This window comes from Anolis sagrei, chromosome 11 (assembly GCF_037176765.1).
Source record: "Anolis sagrei isolate rAnoSag1 chromosome 11, rAnoSag1.mat, whole genome shotgun sequence".
Lineage (NCBI taxonomy): Eukaryota > Metazoa > Chordata > Lepidosauria > Squamata > Dactyloidae > Anolis > Anolis sagrei.
Genome location: NC_090031.1, coordinates 18,132,501 through 18,156,597, shown reverse-complemented (window position 1 = coordinate 18,156,597; position 24,097 = coordinate 18,132,501). Strand labels below are relative to the sequence as shown.

The 24,097-nt window shown below is 37.9% G+C and overlaps 1 protein-coding gene across 1 annotated transcript in view; it reads right to left on the bottom strand.

The window, feature by feature from the left end:
* Positions 1-3,123: 3,123 nt before the first annotated feature.
* The window catches only part of CFAP77 (cilia and flagella associated protein 77), a 55,521-nt gene continuing 34,547 nt past the window's right edge, over positions 3,124-24,097 (bottom strand). The window contains exons 4-6 of the mRNA XM_067471979.1: positions 7,409-7,514; positions 6,070-6,171; positions 3,124-3,335 (exon numbers count right to left, since the gene is read on the bottom strand). Coding sequence (XP_067328080.1) covers positions 3,210-3,335; positions 6,070-6,171; positions 7,409-7,514 — 334 coding nt within the window. The 3' untranslated portion in view covers positions 3,124-3,209. The remainder of the gene's footprint in view (positions 3,336-6,069; positions 6,172-7,408; positions 7,515-24,097) is intronic.

Here is a 24,097-nt window from a genome sequence, read left to right as displayed (position 1 = left end):
AGTAAGAAGAAAAGAGGGAGGAGAGAGGAAGGAAGCAAGCAAGGAAGAAAGGGAAGGAGGAAGGAAAGAAAGTGGGAAAACATAATAAGGGAAGGAGTGAGGTAAAAATTAAGTGGGAAGGGAGGGAGGGAGGGAGGGAGGAAGGAGAAAACCATAATCATAACAAGGAAGGAAGGAAGGAAGGAAGGACTAAACACAGGAAGGAAAAATAAGGAAGACAGGGCAGGAGGGGAAGGAAGGAGAAAAAGAGGGAAGTGAGAAGGAAAGAGGGACGAGGGAGGAAGCAAGCAAGCAAGGAAGGAAGTAGAATAATAATAAGGAAGAAAGGGAAGGAGGAAGGAAAGGAAAGTGGGAAGGAAGGAAGGAAGGAAGGAGAAAACCATAATCATAACAAGGAAGTAAGGACTAAACAGAGGAAGGAAGAAGGAAGGAAGGAAGGGCAGGAGGGGAAGGAAGGATAAATAGAGGGAAGTGAGAAGGAAAGAGGGAGGAGAGAGGAAGTAAGTAAATAAGTAAATAAGTAGAATAATAATAAGGAAGAAAGGGAAGGAGGAAGGAAAGGGAAGGAAGGAAGGAAGGAGAAAACCATAATCATAACAAGAAGGAAGGAAGGACTAAACACAGGAAGAAAGAAAGAAGGAAGAAAGGGCAGAAGGGGAAGGAAGGAGAAAAAGAAGGAAGTAAGAAGGAAAGAGGGAGGAGAGAGGATGGAAGGAAGTAGAATAATAATAAGGAAGAAAGGGAAGGAGGAAGGAAAAGAAAGTGGGAAGGAAGGAAGGAAGGACTAAACACAGGAAGGAAGAAGGAAGGAAGGAAGGAAGGGCAGGAGGGGAAGGAAGGAGAAAAAGAGGGAAGTAAGAAGGAAAGAGGGAGGAGAGATGAAGGAAGCAAGCAAGAAATGAAGTAGAATAATAATAAGGAAGAAAGGGAAGGAGGAAGGAACGAAAGAAGGAAGGAAGGAAGGAAGGAAGGAGAAAACATAATAAGGGAAGGAGTGAGGAAAAAATTAAGTGGGAAGGAAGGAAGGAGAAAACCATAATCATAACAAGGAAGGAAGGAAGGACTAAACACAGGAAGGAAGGAAGGGCAGGAAGGAGAAAAAGAGGGAAATAAGAAGGAAAGAGGGAGGAGAGAGGAAGGAAGGATGAAGAAATCATCATCATAACGAGGAAAGAAGGAAGGAAGGAAAAGAGGGGATGAAGGAGAAAAAGGAGGGAAGAAAGTAGAAGAAAAGGAAGAGGGAAAGAGGAAGAAAAGAGGGAAGGAGGGAAACATGAAGTGTGGGGAAGGCCTCTGAACTTTGCCCCCCCCTCCCGAGAGTGTTTTGGACTTCAACTCCCATGATTCCTAACAGCCTACTTCCTTCCCCCTTCCTTCCATCTTCTTTTCCCCAAAGAGCCGCCAGAGTTTCCTTTTTTTGGGGTGTGTGTGTGTGAGTCATTGTTTCCTCGTTCTCCTCTTCCTCCTTGTTGCGATGATAGTTTTCTTTCTTCCCTTTCTCCTTTCCTCCCTCCCTCCTCTATTATTATGGATTTCTCCTTCCTTCTCTCCATTCTTCCTTCTTTTAGTCTTTCCTCCTTTCCTCTCTTCCTTCCCTCTTTCTTTACTTCCATGTTGTGATGACAGTTTTCTCCTTCCTTCCTTCCTTCCCTCCCTCCCTCCCTCCCTCCCTTATCATTATGATGGCTTTCTCTTCCTTCTGTCTTTCTTTCCTTCCTTCCTTCCTTCCTTCCTTCCTTCCTTTCCTTCTCTTTTCCTTCCCTCCTTCTTCCTCCCTTCCTTGTTTTCTCCTCCCTCCCTCCCTCCCTTATAATTATGATGGCTTTCTCCTCTTTTCTTCATTCCTTCCTTCCTTTTCTTCTCTTTTCCTTCCCTCTTCATTCCCCCCTTCCTCATTTTCTCCTTCCTTATAATTATGGCTTTCCTTCCGTTTCCCTTCCCTCCTTCTTCCTCCCTTCCTTGTTTTCTCCCTTCCTTCCTTCCTTCCTTCCTTCCTTCCTTCTATTCCTTCCCTTTTTCCTTCCCTCCTTCCTTCTTTCCCTCCCTCCTCCCTCCCTTCCTTGTTATGATGATAGTTTTCACCTCCCTCCCTCCCTCCCTTCCTTCCTCACTTCCTTTCTATGAAGGCTTTCTCCTTCCTTCCTTCTTTCCTTCCTTTCCTTCCTTGTTATGATGTTTTCACCTTCCTTCCTTCCCTCCCTCCTACCTCCTTCCTTCCTTATCACTATGATAGCTTTCTCCTTCCTTCTTTCCTTCCTTTCCTTCCTTGTTATGATGTTTTCACCTTCCTTCCTTCCTTCCCTCCCTCCTACCTCCTTCCTTCCTTATCACTATGATAGCTTTCTCCTTCCTTCTTTCCTTCCTTTCCTTCCTTGTTATGATAATTGTTTTCACCTTTCTTCCTTCCTTCCTTCCTTCTCACTATGAAAGCTTTCTCCTTCCTTCCTTCCTTCCTTCCTTCTTTCCTTTCCTTCCTTGTTATGATAATTGTTTTCACCTTCCTTCCCTTCTTCCTTCCTTCCTTCCCTTCCCTTTCTTTCCTTCCTTCCTTCCTTTCTCCTTCCTTCCTTCCTTCCTTCCTTCCTTCCTTCCCTCCCTCCCTCCCTCCCTCCTTCCTTCCCTCCCTCCCTCCCTCCCTCCCTTTTTCCTTCCTTCCTTCCTTCCTTCCTTCCTTCCTTCCTTCCTTCCTTATTATGATGATAATCTTCTTCCTTCCTCCCTCCCTCATGATTATGATGGCTTTCTCCTTCCTTCCCTCCTTTCTTCCTTCCTTCCTTCTCACTATGATAGCTTTCTCCTCCCTCCCTTCCTTCCTTCCTTCCTTCCTTCCTTCCTTCCTTCCTTCCTTCCTTCCTTCCTTATTATGATGATAATCTTCTCCTTCCTTCCTTACTCTCTCCCTCCTCATGATTATGATGGCTTTCTCCTTCCTTCCTTCTCTTCCTTCCTTTTTTCCTCCCCCTCCCTCTCTTTCTTTCCTTCTCTTCTTTCTTTCCTTCCTTCCTTATAGTTTCCTCCTTCTATAGTCCCACCGAGAGCTGCCCCCTGGAACCGTCTCAGCCTTGTCTGCCGCAGCATCACAGGCCTGGCCTCCCTCGGTCACAAAAGGTCAGAGGCAGGTGGTGCACAACAAAGCAAAGGTTTATTAGAGTGTATGATGATATCTTGTGGTATTCAGGAAAGACAGGCCATGGGTGCCTGGCCCACCCTCACCATCCAGTGGTGTACAGGCCCTGCCCCAGGGGCCCAATCCGCACGGGGACCTCGGACCGGAAGGCCGTCATGGAGCGCAGGCGGGAGGCCTGGTCCTCAAAGGTGGACAGGTGCGGACTCACCTGCAAAATGGGATAGAATAGCATTATTATTATTATTATTATTATTACTACATTATTATTATTACTACATATTATTATTACTAATATTATTGTATTTTATTGTTTTGTCATTACTATTATTATTATGTATTAGTATTATTATTCAAATTATAGTATTATGCTTATTATCATCATTATTATTCTCAGTATATTACTTTATTATTATTATCATTATATATATATATATATATGTTACTACTACTATTATTATTATGTATTGGTATTATTATTCAAATTATATTATTATGCTTATTATCATCATTATTATTATTAGTATATTACTTTATATATATATATATATATGTTATTACTATTATTATTGTTATGTATTAGTATTATTATTCAAATTATATTATTATGCTTATTATCATCATTATTATTCTCAGTATATTACTTTATTATTATTATCATTATATATATAATTGTTATATTATATTATTATTAAAATATATTGTTATTGTTATTGTTATTTAGTTATTTATTTAGAACATTTATACCCGGTCCTTCTCAACCTCCAAAAATGTTTTAGTTATTATTATATATTTTATTATAACAATATTATTATATATTTTATTATAATAATATTATTATATATTTTATTATAATAATATTATAATATTATTTTATGATATTATTTTATTAATAATATTTTATTATTATTGCTATTACTCTTTATGAATATTTTGCTATTCTATTTTATTTTTCTGTTATTGTTATATTATTACATTATTATTTTATTTTTAAAATTATATTATTATTTTATCAATATTGTCGTATATTATTTAATTATTATTATTATATTATTTTTTGTTGTATTGTCGAAGGCTTTCATGGCCGGAATCACTGGGTTGTTGTAGGTTTTTTCGGGCTATATGGCCCTGTTTTGGAGGCAATTTTTCTCCTGACATTTCGCCTGCATCTATGGAAGCATCCTCAGAGGTAGTGAGGTCTCACTACCTCTGAGGATGCTTGCCATAGATGCAGGCGAAACGTCAGGAGAAAATGCTTCTAGAGCAATATGGCCATGGTCTAGAGGCATTCTCTTGTTTTTTGTTATTTTTATTATTACATATCATCATTATTGGTGTATTATTTATTATTATCATAATAATAATATTTTTATTTTTATTATCATATTTTATTATTATATATTATTATTATATATAATAATAATATTTATTATTATTATTTTATTGTAATATATTATTATATTTTTTATTATTATTATTATATTTTATTGTTATCATTACATTACTATTGTTATTATATATCATGAATGTTATATTATTTTATTATCATCATTATATTATTATTATTATATATATTATTATTATAATTATATTATTTTATTATTATAATTATATTACTATTGTTATTATTTTATTTTATTATAGTTATTACTTAATATCATTATTATCTTTCTGTTATTTTATTATTATTTTGTTATCATTACATCCTTCAAAAGTTTCCAGACTAAAAAGGGAAAAGATATATATTTACAAGCCCTGCAGCGCCACCTGCTGGACATAGAGATTGATGCGCCACAGAAGCTGGGACAGCGTTATATAATAATAATAATAATAATAATAATAATAATAATAATAATAATAAGCCTAAAGTAAGGTGATGATGATGATGATGATGATTATTATTATTATTATTATTATTAAGGGGAAATGCAGAAATGCAGATTATTATTATTATTATTATTATTAAGGGGAAATACAGAATAATAATAATAATAATAATAATAATAATAATAATAATAATAATAATAATGATAAGCCTAAAGTAAGGTTATTATTATTATTATTATTATTATTATTATTATTATTCATCTGCATTTCCCCTTTTAATATTATTATAATTATTAAAGTATATTATTAAATTATTATTACCTTTATTATTACATTGTATTATTATTATATTTTTGAATTGTATTATTATTAAATTGTTATTATTGTCACATGATTTTTAAACTATTGATATTCCTGTTAAATTATGATGAGTATCATCAATATTATTAGACTATTATTATTTATTTTAATTATTTTTTTCATTGTATGATTTTTAAATAATAATAATAATAATAATAATAATAATAATTTACTTTAAACCTTTTAACTTAGCATTGTTTCCAATGGTGCTATCTGTATGCCACTTTCATATTCCTCCCTTAAAGAAAAAAATATATATTTAAAGATGTGCTAAAAATTGGAGAGTGTGGTGTGGAATAATAGTAATAGTAATAATAATAATAATAATAATAATAATAATAATAATAATAATAATAATAATAGGTAAAGGTAAAGGTAGTCCCCTGACATTAAGTCCAGTCATGTCTGACTCTGGGGTGTGGTGCTCATCTCCATTTCTAAGCCGAAGAGCCAGTGTTGTCCGTAGACACCTCCAAGGTCATGTGGCCGGCATGACTGCATGGCGTGCCATTACCTTCCCACTGGAGCGGTACCTATTGATCTACTCACATTTGCATGTTTTCGAACTGCTAGGTTGGCAGAAGCTAGGGCTGACAGCGGAAGCTCACGCCGCTCCCCGGAATCGAACCTGCGACCTTTAGATCAACAAGCTCAGCAGCTCAGTGCTTTAACCCACTGCGCCACCGGGGGCTCCAATAATAATAATAATAATAATAATAATAATAATAATATGCAAATAGTCATGATGAGTTCCTTGCCTTTTGGAAAAGTGTCATTGTCCAGAGGGGGTCCCGATCCATGGGGAACTGGTACCGCCTTAAGATGGTTGTCCGTGTGTCGTAGGTCCTTCCCCTCCGTTTCTGAAAGCAGGAACCAGCCAATAATAATAATAATAATAATAATAATAATAATAATAATAATAATAATAATGAGTGCAGCAATTATATTACAACGGCCCTTTTCCGCATGGCTAAATTGCAAGAGTCAGGACTTGGCGCTGCAACAATTGGTTGCAATTTCTTTAAGAAGGAAGGATGCAATAATAATAATAATAATAATAATAATAATAATAATAATAATAATGTGCAGCAATTATATTACAAAGGCTCCTCCTCACAGCTGAAATGCAAGAGATAGGACTCTGAGCTGCAAAACTCAGTTGCAGATTGCTTTAAGAAAAAATGCAACAACAACAATAATGATTAATAATTTAATAATCATAAATTAATAATAATAATGATGACTAATAATAATAACAATAATAATAATAATTGCAGAAATTATATTACAGAGGCCCTTCTGTATGGCTAAACTGCAAAAGACAGGACTCTGTGTTGCAACATTTGGTTGCAGTTTGCTTTAAGAAGTAAGGATGCAATAATAATAATAATAATAATAATTAAGAATAATAATAACAATAATAATAATAATAATAATTGCAGAAATTATATTACAGAGGCCCTTTCGCACGGCTAAACTGCAAAAGACAGGACTCTGTGTTGCAACATTTGGTTGCGGTTTGCTTTAAGAAGTAAGGATGCAATAATAATAATAATAATAATAATTAATAATAATAATAATAATAATAATAATAATTGCAGAAATTATATTACAGAGGCCTTTCTGTACAGCTAAACTGCAAAAGACAGGACTCTGTGTTGCAACATTTGGTTGCGGTTTGCTTTAAGAAGTAAGGATGCAATAATAATAATAATAATAATAATAATAATAAGCAATTATATTACAAAGGCCCCTTCTCACAACTGAATTGCAAAGGACAGAACTTTGAGCTGCAACATAATAATAATAATAATAATAATAATAATAATAATAATAATAATAATAATAATAATAATAATATAAGAATTTGAAAAGGAAGAAGAGGAGGACGAAGTAAGGATGCAATAATAATAATAATAATAATAATAATAGTAATAATAAGGTTTAAATAGGAAGAATGCAATAAAAACAAAAAGTGAAGCCACCCACAAAGGCTCTTCTCTGCATGGCTAAATGTGGGAGACTGCAACCAAATGTTGCAGTGCATTATTATTATTATTATTATTATTATTATTATTATTATTATTTTGCACTGACCTTTTGCTGTTTTTCGGCCTTTTCGGCCTTGATGAGCGCCCTCTGCTCCTCCATCCAGTTCTCCTTGTACTTGTGCTGCAGAAGGTCGAAGAAGGGAGTGGAAGGCCTGCAAAGGGAAAGCAGAATAATAATAATAATAATAATAATAATAATAATAATAATAATAATAATGCACTCCACCACACTCTGGGGCAGAGAGTTCCACTGCTGAACGGCTCTCACAGTCAGGAAGTTTTTCCTCATGTTCAGATGGAATCTCCTCTCTTGTAGTTTGAAGCCATTGGAGGGCGACTAAAATGATCAAGGTTCTGGAGAACAAGCCCTATGAGGAGCGGCTTAAGGAGCTGGGCATGTTTAGCCTGAAGAAGAGAAGGCTGAGAGGAGATATGATAGCCATGTATAAATATGTGAGAGGAAGCCACAGGGAGGAGGGAGCAAGCTTGTTTTCTGCTTCCCTGGAGACTCGGACGCGGAACAATGGCTTCAAACTACAAGAGAGGAGATTCCATCTGAACACAAGGAAGAATTTCCTGACCGTGAGAGCCGTTCAGCAGTGGAACTCTCTGCCCCGGAGTGTGGTGGAGGCTCCTTCTTTGGAAGCTTCTAAACAGAGGCTGGATGGCCATCTGTCAGGAATGATTTGAATGCAATATTCCTGTTTCTTGGCAGAATGGGGTTGGACTGGATGGCCCATGAGGTTTCTTCCAACTCTTTGATTCTATGATTCTAAGCATCCCAAGCTCTGAGGATGACCTGGGAAGGAAGGAATCCCACTGGAGCATTGCAGCACACCCAAATACCTGGGAGTTACTCCAGACTATGCTCTGACCTACAAGAAGCACTGCCTGAACATCAATCAAAAAGTGGGTGCTAGAAACAATATCATACGAAAGCTGACTGGCACAACCTGGGGATCACAACTAGACACAGTGACGGCATCTGCCCTTGCGCTTGGCTACTCTTCTGCTGAGTACACATGCCCAGTGTGGAATAGATTTCACCATGCTAAAGCAGTGGATGTGGCTCTTAATGCGACATGCCACATTATCACAGGATGTCTGTGCCCTGCACCACTGGAGAAATGATACTGTTTAGCTGGTATTGCACTACCGGACATCTACCAGGAAGTAGCAGCCAATACTGAAAGGACCAAGGCAGTGACATCTCCAGCCCATCCTCTGTTCGGATATCAGCAAGCATGCCACTGACTTAAATCAAAAAATAGTTTTCTTAAGATCTACAGAGACAGTTGCAGGAACACCTCAGTAAGCGAGAGTCCAAAAGTGGCAGGCTAAAACCCCAAATCTTAATCAGTGGCTGATACCAGATGAGAGACTCCCCCCTGGGCACACAGAAGATTGGGTGACTTGGAAGGCGCTGAACAGACTGCGCTCTGGCACCACGAGATGCAACCTTAAGAAATGGGGCCACAAAGTGGAATCCACAACATGTGGATGTGAAGAAGAGCAAACCACAGACCACCTGCTGCAATGCAACCTGAGCCCTGCCACAAGCACAAGGGAGGACCTTCTTGCGGCAACACCAGAGGCACTCCAAGTGGCCAGATACTGGTCAAAGGACATTTAATAGAATGCCAAGTTTGCAAACTTTGTGTTTTGTTTGTTTGTTTGTTTGAAATAATAACAATAATGTCAAAAATTACAGAAATATAATGAAATAATGTAAAAAACCAGATGAATAATAATTGCATTAAAATAAAATAATAATCTCATTAAAATATATATAAAATAATTACAGAAATATTATGAAATAACGCAAAAATACATAAATAATTATGTGAAAATAATTTCCTTTTAAAATAATTTAAAATAATAGGGTGTTTGTTTGTTTTTTGTCATGTCAGGAGTGACTTGAGAAACTGCAAGTTGTTTCTGGTGTGAGAGAATTGGCCGTCTGCAAGGATGTTGCCCAGGGGACAATCTGATGTTTTGATGTTTTATCATCCTTGTGGGAGGCTTCTCTTATGTCCCCGCATGAGGAGCTGAAGCTGATAGAGGGAGCTCATCCACGCTCTCCCCGGATTTGAACCTGCGACCTTTCGGTCTTCAGTCCTGCCAGCACAGGGGTTGAACCCACTGCGTCACTGGGGGCTCCAAAATAATAGTAATATAATAATAATAATAATAATAATAATAATAATAATAATAATAATGTCAAAAATTACAGAAATATAATGAAATAATAAATAAGTAAAATAATAAATAAGTAATAAATAAGTAATAAATAATAAATAATAAAAATAATAAATAAAAATAAATAATGAATAAGTAAAATAATTTCAATTAAAAATATAAAATATAAAATAATTACAGAAATATTATGAAATAATGCAAAAATACATACATGATTATGTGAAAATAACTTCCTTTTAAAATAAAATAAAATAAAAATAATGATGTCAAAAATACAGATATATAATGAAATAATGTAAAAACAAATAATAATTGCGTAAAGTAAAATGATAATTTCATTTCAAAATAATAAAAATATAAAATATAAAATAATTACAGGAATATTATGAAATAATGCAAAAATACACAGATAATTATGTGAAAATAATTTCTTTTTAAAATAAAATAAGAATAATAATAATGATGTCAAAAATACAGAAATATAATGAAATAATGTAAAAACTCATATAAATAATAATTGTGTAAAGTAAAATAATAATTTCATTTAAAAATAATAATTACAGAAATATAATGAAATAATGCAAAAATACATAAATAATTATGTGAAAATAATTTCCTTTTAAAATAAAATAATAATAATAATAATGATGATGTCAAAAATTGCAGAAATATAACAAAATAATATAAAAAATCTGATAAATAATAATTGCGTGAAGTAAAATAATAATTAAAATAATTTCCTTTTTAAAATAATAATAATAATGATGTCAAAAATTACAGAAATATAATGAAATAATGTTAAAAAAATCTTATAAATAATAATTGCATAAAGTAAAATGATAATTTCATTTCAAAATAATAAAAATATAAAATATAAAATAATTACAGAAATATTATGAAACAATGCAAAAATACATAAATAATTATGTGGAAATAATTTCCTTTTAAAATAAAAAAATAATAATGATGTCAAAATTTACAGAAATATAACAAAATAATGTAAAAAAATCTGATAAATAATAATTGCGTAAAGTAAAATAACAATTTCATTAAAAAATAAAAATAAAATAATTACAGAAATATTATGAAATAATGCAAAAATACATAAATAATTATGTGAAAATAATCTCATTTTAAAATAAAATAATAATGATGATGATGTCAAAAATTACAGAAATATAACGAAATAATGTTAAAAAGTCTGATAAATAATAATTGCGTGAAGTAAAATAATAATTAAAATAATTTCCTTTTTAAAACAAAAATAATAATGATGTCAAAAATTACAGAAATATAACGAAATAATGTAAAAAAATCTGATAAAAAATAATTGCGTAAAGTAAAATGATAATTGCATTTAAAATTAATAAATAAATAAAATAATTACAGAAATATTATGAAATAATGCAAAAATACACAGATAATTATGTAAAAATAATTTCTTTTTAAAATAAAATAAGAATAATAATAATGATGTCAAAAATACAGAAATATAATGAAATAATGTAAAAACTCAGATAAATAATAATTGTATAAAGTAAAATGATAATTTCATTTAAAAATAATAATTACAGAAATATAATGAAATAATGCAAAAATACATAAACAATTGTGAAAATAATCTCCTTTTAAAATAAAATAATAATAATAATGATGATGTCAAAAATTACAGAAATATAATGAAATAATGTAAAAAATCTGATAAATAATAATTGCGTAAAGTAAAATAATAATTTCATTAAAAATAAAATAATTACAGAAATATTATGAAATAATGCAAAAATACATAAATAATTATGTGAAAATAATCTCATTTTAAAATAAAATGATGATGATGATGATGATGTAAAAAAATCTGATAAATAATAATTGCGTAAAGTAAAATGATAATTTCATTTAAAAAATAAAAAATATATAAAATAATTACAGAAATATTATGAAATAATGCCAAAAATACATAAATAATTATGTGAAAATAATTTCCTTTTTTAAAATAAAATAAAAATAATGATGTCAAAAATTACAGAAATATAATGAAATAATGTAAAATAATTGCGTAAAATAAAATAATAATTTTATTTCAAAATATAATATAATAAAATAATAATATCAAATAATTACAGGAATGTAATGCAACAATGTTTTAAAACGACATGAATAGTCGTACAAAATAACCCATTAATTGACAATGTCCGGAGGGGCCGAAAGCGTGGCGTGAGCGCCATTGAAGTGGGGGAAGCGCCGGGAGGGCTTTGCAGGCCTTTGGGAGGAGGTGACACTCACTCTTGACAGCCTCTTCTTCCCTGCAGCTCATTAAAACTTTTGCCTAAAGACTATTATTAATATTAGTATTATCATGTCCTCGGAGGAGAGGCGCGGCTTCCTCGTCTCCTTTTGGCGGGTTTTCGGGGTTCGGAATAATTGGCCGTCGCTGCGCCCTGATCACAATAAAATATCATAATACAATAATATCGCTTGATGAGGACGGGGAGTGTTTCCCCCCGGAAATCGAAATAATCAAGGCTTTTCGTTTCTTGGCGGCGGATCTGTCAGCATTCGAGGGACAGAAAAACCATCCCGTGGAATGACATCCCTGTATCATGCAGACCTAGAGTTGGGAGGGGCCCCCAGAGGACATCTAGTCCAGCCCTATTCATGTCAAGCAGGGGCGGCTCGTCCATTACGCAAAGTAAGCGGTTGCGGTACCCTTTTTTTTGCCAGGGGTGCAGAGGCGCCTCTGTAAATGCCCCTCTACCACCACTTGATCCCTCCTGAGAGATGGCCATAGATAGGTAGATAGAGGAATGATAGATATATCATGCATAACTAGAGTTGGGAGGGGCCCCCAGAGGACATCCAGTCCATCCCTATTCATTGCAAGTATGAGGGCACCATCCGATCCCTCCCAACAGATGTCCATAGATAGATAGATAGAGGAATGATAGATGTATCATGCAAACTTAGAGTTGGGAGGGACCCCCAGAGGCCATCCAATCCATCCCTATTCATTGCAAGTATGAGGGCACCATCTGATCCCTCCCGACAGATGTCCTTAGATAGATAGATAGATAGATAGATAGATAGAGGAATGATAGATGTATCATGCAAACTTAGAGTTGGGAGGGGCCCCCAGAGGACATCCAATCCATCCCTATTCATAGCAAGTATGAGGGCACCATCTGATCCCTCCCGACAGATGTCCTTAGATAGATAGGTAGGTAGGTAGATAGATAGATAGATAGATAGATAATGATAGGTGTATCATGCAAACTTAGAGATGGGAGGGACCCCCAGAGGCCATCCAGTCCATCCCTATTCATTGCAAGTATGAGGGCACCATCTGATCCCTCCCGACAGATGTCCTTAGATAGATAGGTAGATAGATAGATAGATAGATAGACAGATAGATAGATAGATAGATAGATAATGATAGGTGTATCATGCAAGCCTAGAGTTGGGAGGGGCCCCCAGACGACATCCAGTCCAGCCCTATTCATGGCAAGTATGAGGGCACCATCTGATCCCTCCCGACAGATGTCCTTAGATAGATAGGTAGATAGATAGATAGATAGACAGATAGATAGATAGATAGATAGATAATGATAGGTGTATCATGCAAGCCTAGAGTTGGGAGGGGCCCCCAGACGACATCCAGTCCAGCCCTATTCATGGCAAGTATGAGGGCACCATCTGATCCCTCCCGACAGATGTCCTTAGATAGATAGGTAGATAGATAGATAGATAGACAGATAGATAGATAGATAGATAGATAATGATAGGTGTATCATGCAAGCCTAGAGTTGGGAGGGGCCCCCAGACGACATCCAGTCCAGCCCTATTCATGGCAAGTATGAGGGCACCATCTGATCCCTCCCGACAGATGTCCTTAGATAGATAGGTAGATAGATAGATAGATAGACAGATAGATAGATAGATAGATAGATAATGATAGGTGTATCATGCAAGCCTAGAGTTGGGAGGGGCCCCCAGACGACATCCAGTCCAGCCCTATTCATGTCAAGCATGAGGGCACCACTCGATCCCTCCTGAAAGATGGCCATAGATAGGTAGATAGAGGAATTATAGATATATCATGCATAACTAGAGTTGGGAGGGGCCCCCAGAGGACATCCAATCCATCCCTATTCATAGCAAGTATGAGGGCACCATCCGATCCCTCCCGACAGATGTCCATAGATAGATAGATAGATAGATAGATAGAGGAATGATAGATGTATCATGCAAACTTAGAGTTGGGAGGGACCCCCAGAAGCCATCCAGTCCTATTCATGCTAAGCATGAGGGCACCATCCGACCCCTCCTGACAGATAGCCATCCAGCCATAGATAGATAGCTATAGATATGAGAGATAGAATAGGATAGTATATTTGATAAGATATATATGATAGACCAATCCAATGCAATCCTAGAATTGGGACCCCCAGAGGTCATCCAGTCCAGGCCTACTCATGCCATGCATGAGAGCACCACTCGATCCCTCCTGATAGATTGTCATCTAGCGATAGATAGATGGCTGTAGATATGATATGTAAGCTAGACCAATCCAACCCCTTTCTGTAGAAAGACACCATCCTCCTGACAGATGGCAACTCAGCTACAGGTATGGATATGATATGATACTATATATATATATATATATATATATATATATATATATATATATGATAGATGGCCATAGATATGATAGATGAGAGATAGATATAGGTAAGATAGATAGCTCATAGAATCCCAGAGTTGGAAGGGACCCCCAAAGACCATCCAGCCCAGCCCAATTCATGTCAAGCAGGAGGGCAACATCCCAATAGATGGCCATCCAGCCATAGACAGATGGCTCAATCTGTCTATGGCTCCCTTTCTGCAGGAAGACACCATTTGATCAGTCCTGACAGATGGCCATTCAGCCACAGGTATTGGTATGATATGATCATATGTAATTTTCCTGCTTCTTGGCAGGGGGTTGGACTGGATGGCCCAGGAGGTTTCTTCCAATTCAATGATTGTATGATATATATATATATATATATATACGCGCACACACACACACACACACATATACATACATTCATATATACATATAAACACACACATATAGGTATGTAAGACATTTATATGTAGATATAGATATGATAGATATATCATGGAATCCTAGTTTTGGAAGGTCCCCTAGAGGCCATCCAATCCAGCCCTATTCATGTCAAGGAGGAGAGCACCATCTGATCCTTTCCAACAGATGCCCATGCCATAGATAGATGGCCATAGATACGAGAGGTATGATTGAGAGAGAGAGAGATGATATAATTCCAGAGTTGGAAGGGACCCCAAAGGCCATCAGTTCCACCCCCTCTTCTGCTGTAAAAGAAGCCCTCCCAACAGATGGCCACCCATCCTCTGCTTAATAATAATAATAATAATAATAATAATAATAATAATAACAATAATAGAATCCTAGTTGGAAGGGACCTCTAAAGGCTATCTAGTCCCACCTCAATTCTGTCATAACCACCCATACACATGCTTGTATGATATGATCATACACACACACACACACACACATATAGTGTGTGTGTGTATGATCATATCATATATCAATACCTGTGGCTGAATGGCCATCTGTCAGGAGGGATCAAATGGTATCTTCCTGCAGAAAGGAGGTGAATTGGGCCATCTGTCTATGGCTGGATGGCCATCTATTGGGATGTTGCCCTCCTGCTTGACATGAATTGGGCTGGCCTGGGTGGCCTTTGGGGGTCCCTTCCAACTCTGGGATTCTATGATCTATCTATTATATATATATATACACACACACACACACACACACACACACACATATATACCATAAAAATGAACAAAATCTGGTCACCAGTATTAAAAAAACTCTGGACAGAGCAACACTCAGAAAACAGGGGAATCCCAGACAGGAAACAATCAGGTATGGGAGCTAACACCTCCCAACAAAGGATTCCCCTAGGCAGGGAGCAGCCAGGCTTTGAAGCTGCAAGTGCTAATCAAGGTGGCCACCTTTCCACTTGCCTCCAGCAGACAAGAGTTCTTTTTCTCACCCTGGGCATCATTGCGCAAGTATACAAACCCCACAATCTTTGAGGATACCTCCCATAGATGTGGGCGAAATGTCAGGAGAGAATGCTTCTGGAGCATGGCCAGACAGCCAGGAAAACTCACAGCAACCCACTATCTATGGTTGGACGGCCATCTGATGGGAGGCATCGGATGGTGCCTTCCTTTATGGCCGGTGGAAGTCGATCGGACTAGATGGCCTTTGGGGGACCCTTGGTGGCCTCTCCAATGGCCTTTCCCTGCTCCGCTTTGCAGATGTCCGGAGGCCCATCAGGGCTGACCTTGGGATGAAAAATGCCCCTTTTTATGGCCCTTTGCAGCAGAAGGAAGGAAGGAAGAGAAGCAGATGGGAAGCGGAGGGAGAGAAAAGGGAAAGAGTGGCCTGCCTTCAATAGAAGGAAAAAGGGATCAGGAGGAGGAGGAGGAGGATCACATTTCCAGCTCTCATTCAGTTGCATCTAGGTAGATAGGAAGGCACCACTGGATAATAATAATAATGTAATAATATAATATTAATAATATAAAGTAATATAATAATGCTATAATAATGTAATATAATATTTATTTATTTATTTGCAGTATTTATATATTGCTTTTCTCACCCCTGGGGAACTCATTAATAATAATAACAACAATAATAATAATCTTAAAATAATGGTAATAATGATACAATAATATATCAGGCTCTGATTTTCTAGATAGGAAGGCAGCATTCCACAGCAATAAATGTAATTATAATATAATAATAGTATATTTAAAGTAATGTAATAATGATACCACAATAATCTAATAATCTAATAATAATTATAATCTAATATAATAATAGTATATTTAAAGTAATATAATAATGATACCGCAATAATCTAATAATAATATAATATAATATAACAATAGTACATTTAATATAATATAATAATGATACAACAATAATCTAATAATGTAATAATAATGTAATATTATTATTATTATAACAATAATATATTTAAAATAATATAATAATGATACAATAATATATCAGGCCCTGATTTTCTAGATAGGAAGGCACCATTTGATAACAATAAATGTAATAATAATATAAAATAATATAATATAATAATAGTATATTTAAAGTAATATAATAATGATACCATAATAATCTAATAATCTAATAATAATATGATATAATATAATAATAGTATATTTAAAGTAATATAATAATGATACAACAATAATCTAATAATCTAATAATAATGTAACAATAATATTATAATAACCATAATATAAATAATATAACCATAACCAAAATAATATAATAATGATACAATATATCAGATTTTCTAGATAGGAAGGCACCATTCCATAACAATAAATGTAATAATATAATAATAGTATATTTAAAATAATATAATAATATAATAATGATATAATAATAATAATAATAACGTATGGACCAATTCAATGCTGTTCAATAACAAACAATCTAATAACAACAATACATGGTAAAACATTATTAAAAACTAACTATAATCAAAATTCAAAAATCGTTATCATTAAGCAGAGGCTGAATGGCCATCTGTTGGGGGGGATCAAATTATATCTCCCTTTACGACAGAAATGCATTGGACTGGATGACCTCTGGAAGCCCCTTCCAACTCTATGATCCTGATGATTATTATCAAGCACAGGCTGGATGGCCATCTGTCAGGAGGGATCGGATGGTGCTTTACATTTACGGCAGAATTGGATTGGACTGGATGGCCTTTGGGGGTCTCTTCCAAATCTATGATGATGATTAAGCAGAGGCTGGATGGCCAATTGTCGGGAGGGTTTAGATAGTGCCTTCCTATATGGTAGAAATGGGTTGGCCCGGATGGCCTTCCAATTATTATTATTATTATTATTATTATTATTATTAAGCCCATGCTGAGTGGCCATCTGTCAGGAGGGATTGGATGGTGCTTTTCCTTTACGGCAGAATTGGGTTGGACTGGATAGCCTTTGGTGACCCCTTCCAACTCTATGATGATGATGATGATGGTGGTGGTGCTTTTCCTTTACAGCAGAATTGGGTTGGACTGGATAGTCTTTGGGGGCCCCTCCTAATTGTTGTTGTTGTTGTTGTTAAGCCCAGGCTGGGTGTCCATCTGTCGGGAGGGATTGGATGGTGCTTTTCCTTTACAGCAGAATTGGGTTGGACTGGATGGCCTTTGGGGGTCCCTTCCAATTATTGTTGTTGTTGTTGTTGGTGTAGTTGTTGTTGTTAAGCAGAGGCTGGGTGGCCATCTGTCGGGAGGGATCGGATTGGGTTGGACTGGATGGCCTTTGGGGGCCCCTTCCAATTATTGTTGTTGTTGTTATTAAGCACAGGCTGGGTGGCCATCTGTCGGGAGGGATCGGATTGGGTTGGACTGGATGGCCTTTGGGGGCCCCTTCCAATTATTGTTGGTGTTGTTGTTGTTGTTAAGCACAGGTTGGGTGGCCATCTGTCGGAAGGGATCGGATTGGGTTGGACTGGATGGCCTTTGGGGGCCCCTTCCAATTGTTGTTGTTGTTGTTAAGCAGAGGCTGGATGCCCATCTGTCGGGAGGGATTGGATTGGGTTGGACTGGATGGCCTTTGGGGGTCCCTTCCAATTATTGTTGTTGTTAAGCACAGGCTGGGTGGCCATCTGTCGGGAGGGATCGGATTGGGTTGGAGTGGATGGCCTTTGGGGACCCCTTCCAATTGTTGTTGTTGTTGTTAAGCAGAGGCTGGATGCCCATCTGTCGGGAGGGATCGGATTGGGTTGGACTGGATGGCCTTTGGGGGTCCCTTCCAATTATTATTGTAGTAGTAGTAGTTGTTGTTGTTAAGCACAAGCTGAGTGGCCATCTGTCGGGAGGGATCGGATTGGGTTGGACTGGATGGCCTTTGGGGGTCCCTTCCAATTATTGTTGTTGTTGTTATTAAGCACAGGCTGGGTGGCCATCTGTCGGGAGAGATCGGATTGGGTTGGACTGGATGGCCTTTGGGGTCCCTTTCTATTTGTCTCCATTGGTGGGTGGCTTTTGCTGAGTTCAATCCCCTTCATATCAATGTATCTCTCTATATCTATCTATCTATCTATCTATCTATCTATCTATCTAACTATCCCAAAAGCCCTAAAGTGGACCTAATGAGCCCCTAATTTGATTTGGCCCCCTAATAAAAACAGGCTTTTAAAGCAAAGGGATAAATACAGAAAACGAGGCCTAAAAGTGGCAATTAAGGAGGAAGCGAGACCGGCCTGGTGCCATAACTCTGCACCAATAAATGCCACTCCTCATGTATATATTTACATTATGCAAATGAGCGCAGGCAGCCGTTTATGGAGGAATCAGGCTGATCCAGACAGAGCTTTATGGCCTCTCCGGCCCCGCTTTTCATGGGCGGACAATTAAGGAAACTCTCATTAAAGACCATTTTAAAATCCATTCCATTTGCATAAAACACAAAATGAATGTTGCAATTTACTCTGTGTGCTTTTTAAATAATTAATAATAATAACGATTCTTGTTGGCCTCTTCTGTGTTCTTTTTACATTATAATAATAATTAGTAATAAGAATTACCCATCTCTGTGTGTTTTTTAAATGATGATGATGATGATAATAATAATAATTGCCCTCCTCTTTCTTTGTGCTTTTAAAATAATAATAATAATAATAATTCATCTTTATTATTATTATTATTATTATTATTATTATTGGGGGCATGTCCCCCTCCTGTCCCTGTCTGACCTTATGATGATGATGATGATAATAATAATAATAATAATAATAAGTCCTATCCCTCGCCTGACTCTTCCTGACCTTATTATTATTATTATTATTATTATTATTATTATTAGGAGTCCTATCCCTCTCCTAACCCTTCCTGACATTATTATTATTATTATTATTATTAGGAATGCTATCTCTCTCCTAACCTTTCCTGACCTTATTATTATTATTATTATTATTATTATTATTAGGAATGCTATCTCTCTCCTAACCCTTCCTGACCTTATTATTATTATTATTATTATTATTATTATTATTATTAGGTAAAGGTAAAGATTTCCCCTGACATTAAGTCTAGCTGTGTCCGACTCTGGGACTCTGGATCTCACCTCCATATCTAAGCTGAAGAGTCAGTGTTGTTCATAGACACCTCTGGCATTACTGCATAGAGCGCCGTTATCTAGCGATTTACTCAAACTTGCATGTTTTTGAACTACTACGTTGGTAGAAGCTGGGGCTAACAGCTGGAGCTCACCCTGTTCCCCAGATTCAGCAGCTCAGCAAGTTCAACAGTACAGCACTTTAACCCACTGCGCCACCAGGAGGCCCATTATTATTATTATTGTTGTTATTATTATTACATTATTATTATTATTACATTATTATTATTATTATTATTATTATTATTATTATTATTATTATTGAGGGGAGGCTGTCCCTCTCCTGACTCCAACTGACCTTATAACTATTATTATTATTATTATTATTATTGTTATTGTTATTCTTATTATTGGGGGCCTGTCCCACTCCTGACCTTGCCTTAAATTATTATTATTATTATTATTATTATTATTACATTATTATTATTACTATTATTATTATTATTATTATTGGGGGCCTGCCCCTCTCCTGACCCTGTCTGACATTATATTGTTGTTCTTGTTGTGATTATGATTTGAGGGGCTGTCTCCCTCCTGACCCTGCCTGACATTATTATTATTATTATTATTATTATTATTATTATTATTATTATTGTCCTTCTCTCGATGACGCCTGACATGATTAGTATTACTATTATTATGATCATTGAGTTGGAAGAGACCTCGTGGTCCATCCAGTCCAACCCCATTCTGCCAAGAAGCAGGAAAATTCAAATTGGGGCATGGAGGACATATCCCTCTTCTGACCTCATTTGACCTAATTATTATTATTATTATTATTATTATTATTATTATCAGTGGGGGCCCATCCCTCTTGACCCCGCCTGACCTTATTATCATCTCTTATTATTATCATGGGGTCCTGCCCCACTCGTGCCCGGCTTGGCTTGACTTGACCCAGGCTGACCCTATTATTATTATTATTATTATTATTATTATTATTATTATTATTATTATTATTATCAGTGGGGGCCCATCCGTCTTGACCCCGCCTGACCTTATTATCATCTCTTATTATTATCAGGGGGTCCTGCCCCACTCGTGCCCGGCTTGGCTTGACTTGACCCAGGCTGACCCTATTATTATTATTATTATTATTATTATTATTATTATTATTATCAGTGGGGGCCCATCCCTCTTGACCCCGCCTGACCTTATTATCATCTCTTATTATTATCATGGGGTCCTGCCCCACTCGTGCCCGGCTTGGCTTGGCTTGACCCAGGCTGACCCTGTTATTATTATTATTATTATTATTATTATTATTATTATTAGGGGACTGTCATTCTCCTGACCTCGCCTGACCTTATTTATTTACTTACTTTACTTATATACCGCTGTTCTCAGCACGAAGGCGACTCACAGCGGTTCACAACAAATAAGAACAGCAAAAATTCAATGCTACAGTGTAAAAACAGTTAACAACCTAACACATTACACAATTAATAAACAATTACTACAATAACCAATCACTATTCACTATCGTCTCATCATCAAAAGCATGATCCAGATTCGTCATCCATTATTCCGTTCCAATGTTCATTAACCAATCATTGCACTAATTATTCGAACAGCCAGGTCTTCACTTTCCTGCGGAATACCATTAGAGATGGTGCTAGTCTAATGTCCGTAGGAAGGGCGTTCCACAGCCGAGGAGCCACCACCGAGAAGGCCCTATCTCTCATCCCCGCCAGCCGTGCTTGAGAAGCAGGCGGGATCGAGAGCAGGGCCTCCCCGGAAGATCTCAAAGTCCTGGTGGGTTCATAGGCAGAGATGTGGTGGGATAGGTAGCTTGGGCCGGAACCCAAGCTACCTATCGTGTGTGTTGACATAAGTCTCCATCTGTACTCCAAGAGCCTTAACCAACCCTTGACTGTGCTTAACAACTGTTACTCATGTCATTATCCACTCCTTGGCACCTGTTAATTTGGTTGCTAATTGTATATGTGGGTCAGAGGGAATGGAGTAGCTCAGGGGGACCCGAATATAATATAATAGGAACGGGAAACGCTTGGAAGGCAAAGCCATGGCAAACTGGAACTGTAATATGTCAAACAATCTACAATGATCCTTGGGTTGTTATTATAGGTGTTGAATGCGTCATGGAGGAGGGAGAGGCTTCCGTTAACCGAGGAGCCCCCATAGAAGTCGTGGTGGGGAAGGGGAGGTATGGGAAAGGGAGACCTTTAATTCGGCCTAGGGAACGTGGGACAACATTAGTAATTCCAAATCGGTCTCCTGATACGGTAAGTAGGTGTAACCAGGTTGGCGGTCCCTCAGGATTGAAAGTGGTGCTGTTGAACGCCAGATCTGTCAATGGCAAAACAACTTTCATCCAAGATTTAATCCTGGATGAGCGGGCAGATCTGGCGTGCATCACAGAGACCTGGCTGGACGAAGCGGGAGGTGTAAATTTGACCCAGCTTTGTCCACCCGGGTTCTCTGTGCAGCACCAACCGAGATCCGGAGGGCGGGGAGGCGGGGTTGCAGTAGTCTACAGAGATTCCATTCTTCTGACCAGGACCCCCATCCCGCAGTCAACAAATTTTGAATGCGTCCACCTGAGGGTGGGTGACCGGGACAGATTAGGGATTCTGCTAGTGTACCGTCCACCTCGCTGCACTACAGTCTCCCTACCTGAGCTAGCGGGGGTGGTCTCGGACCTGGCATTGGAGTCCCAACGGCTGCTTGTGCTGGGGGACTTCAATGTCCACGCCGAGGCTGCCCTAACGGGAGCGGCCCAGGACTTCATGTCTACCATGGCGACCATGGGGCTGTCCCAACAAGTATCTGGCCCCACCCACAGTGCTGGACATACATTGGACTTGGTTTTCTGTCAGGGATGGGAGGAAGGCGGCGGTGTTGAGGAGTTATCCATCTCTCCGTTGCCATGGACCGACCACCACCTGGTCAGCTTTAGACTTACTGCACCCCCTAACCTCCGCAGAGGTGGAGGACCTATTAAATTGGTCCGCCCCAGGAGGCTTATGGATCCGGAGGGATTCCTGATGGCTCTTGGGGAATTTCCCGCCACCTCGGTTGGTGATCCTGTTGATGCCCTGGTCGCTCTCTGGAATGGGGAGATGACCAGGGCAATAGACACGATCGCTCCAGAACGTCCCCTCTCAAGTAGCCGAACTAAACCAGCCCCTTGGTTTACTGAGGAGCTGGCGGCGTTGAAGCGAAAGAAGAGGGAACTAGAGGGCGTGTGGCGTTCGGATCCGAGCGAGCCAAATCGAACACGGTTTGTGTCCTTTTTAAGGTCATACGCCGCGGCAATAAGAGCCGCAAAGAAAACTTTCTTTGCGGCCACTATTGCGTCTGCAAAGAACCGTCCGGCCGAACTGTTCCGAGTTGTCAGAGGCCTGTTAAAACCCACCACTCAGGATGGGTGCCCTGATGACTCGGCAGCTCGCTGTGAAGCCTTTGCTCAGTTCTTTGCAGACAAAGTCGCTTTGATCCGCTCTGGACTGGACACCATATTAACGGCAGTCTCTGAGGATGTAACACGAGCATCTGCTTGTCCAATTTTGATGGATTCATTTCAATTAGTTCAAACCGAGGATGTGGACAAGGTGCTTGGAGGAATGAGACCTACCACATGCATCCTAGACCCCTGCCCATCCTGGCTTCTAAAGGAGGCCAGAGGGGGATTGGCCGAGTGGGTTAAGGTGGTGGTTAATGCCTCCCTTCGGGAGGGCAAAATTCCAGCCAGCTTAAAGCAAGCTGTGATAAAACCGCTGTTGAAGAAACCATCACTGGACCCCACTCAATTGGTTAACTATCGGCCTGTTTCCAATCTCCCCTTTTTGGGCAAAGTCATGGAACGTGTGGTGGCCTCACAACTCCAGGCATTCTTGGTAGACACGGATTATCTGGATCCGGCACAGTCTGGCTTTAGGCCGGGGCATGGTACCGAGACAGCCTTGGTCGCCTTAGTGGATGATCTCCGTCGGGAGCTCGACAGGGGGAGTGTGTCCCTGTTGGTGCTACTCGACCTCTCAGCGGCCTTCGATACCGTCGACCACGGTATCCTTCTGGGACGCCTCGCGGGAATGGGTCTCGGAGGTACTGCTCTGCAGTGGCTCCGGTCATTCCTCGAGGGCCGATCTCAGAAGGTGTTACTGGGGGACTCCTGTTCTACCCCACAACCTTTGTTTTGTGGGGTTCCTCAGGGTTCAATACTATCCCCCATGTTGTTTAACATCTACATGAAACCGCTGGGCGAGATCATCCGGAGTTTCGGGGTGCGGTGTCATCTGTACGCAGATGATGTCCAACT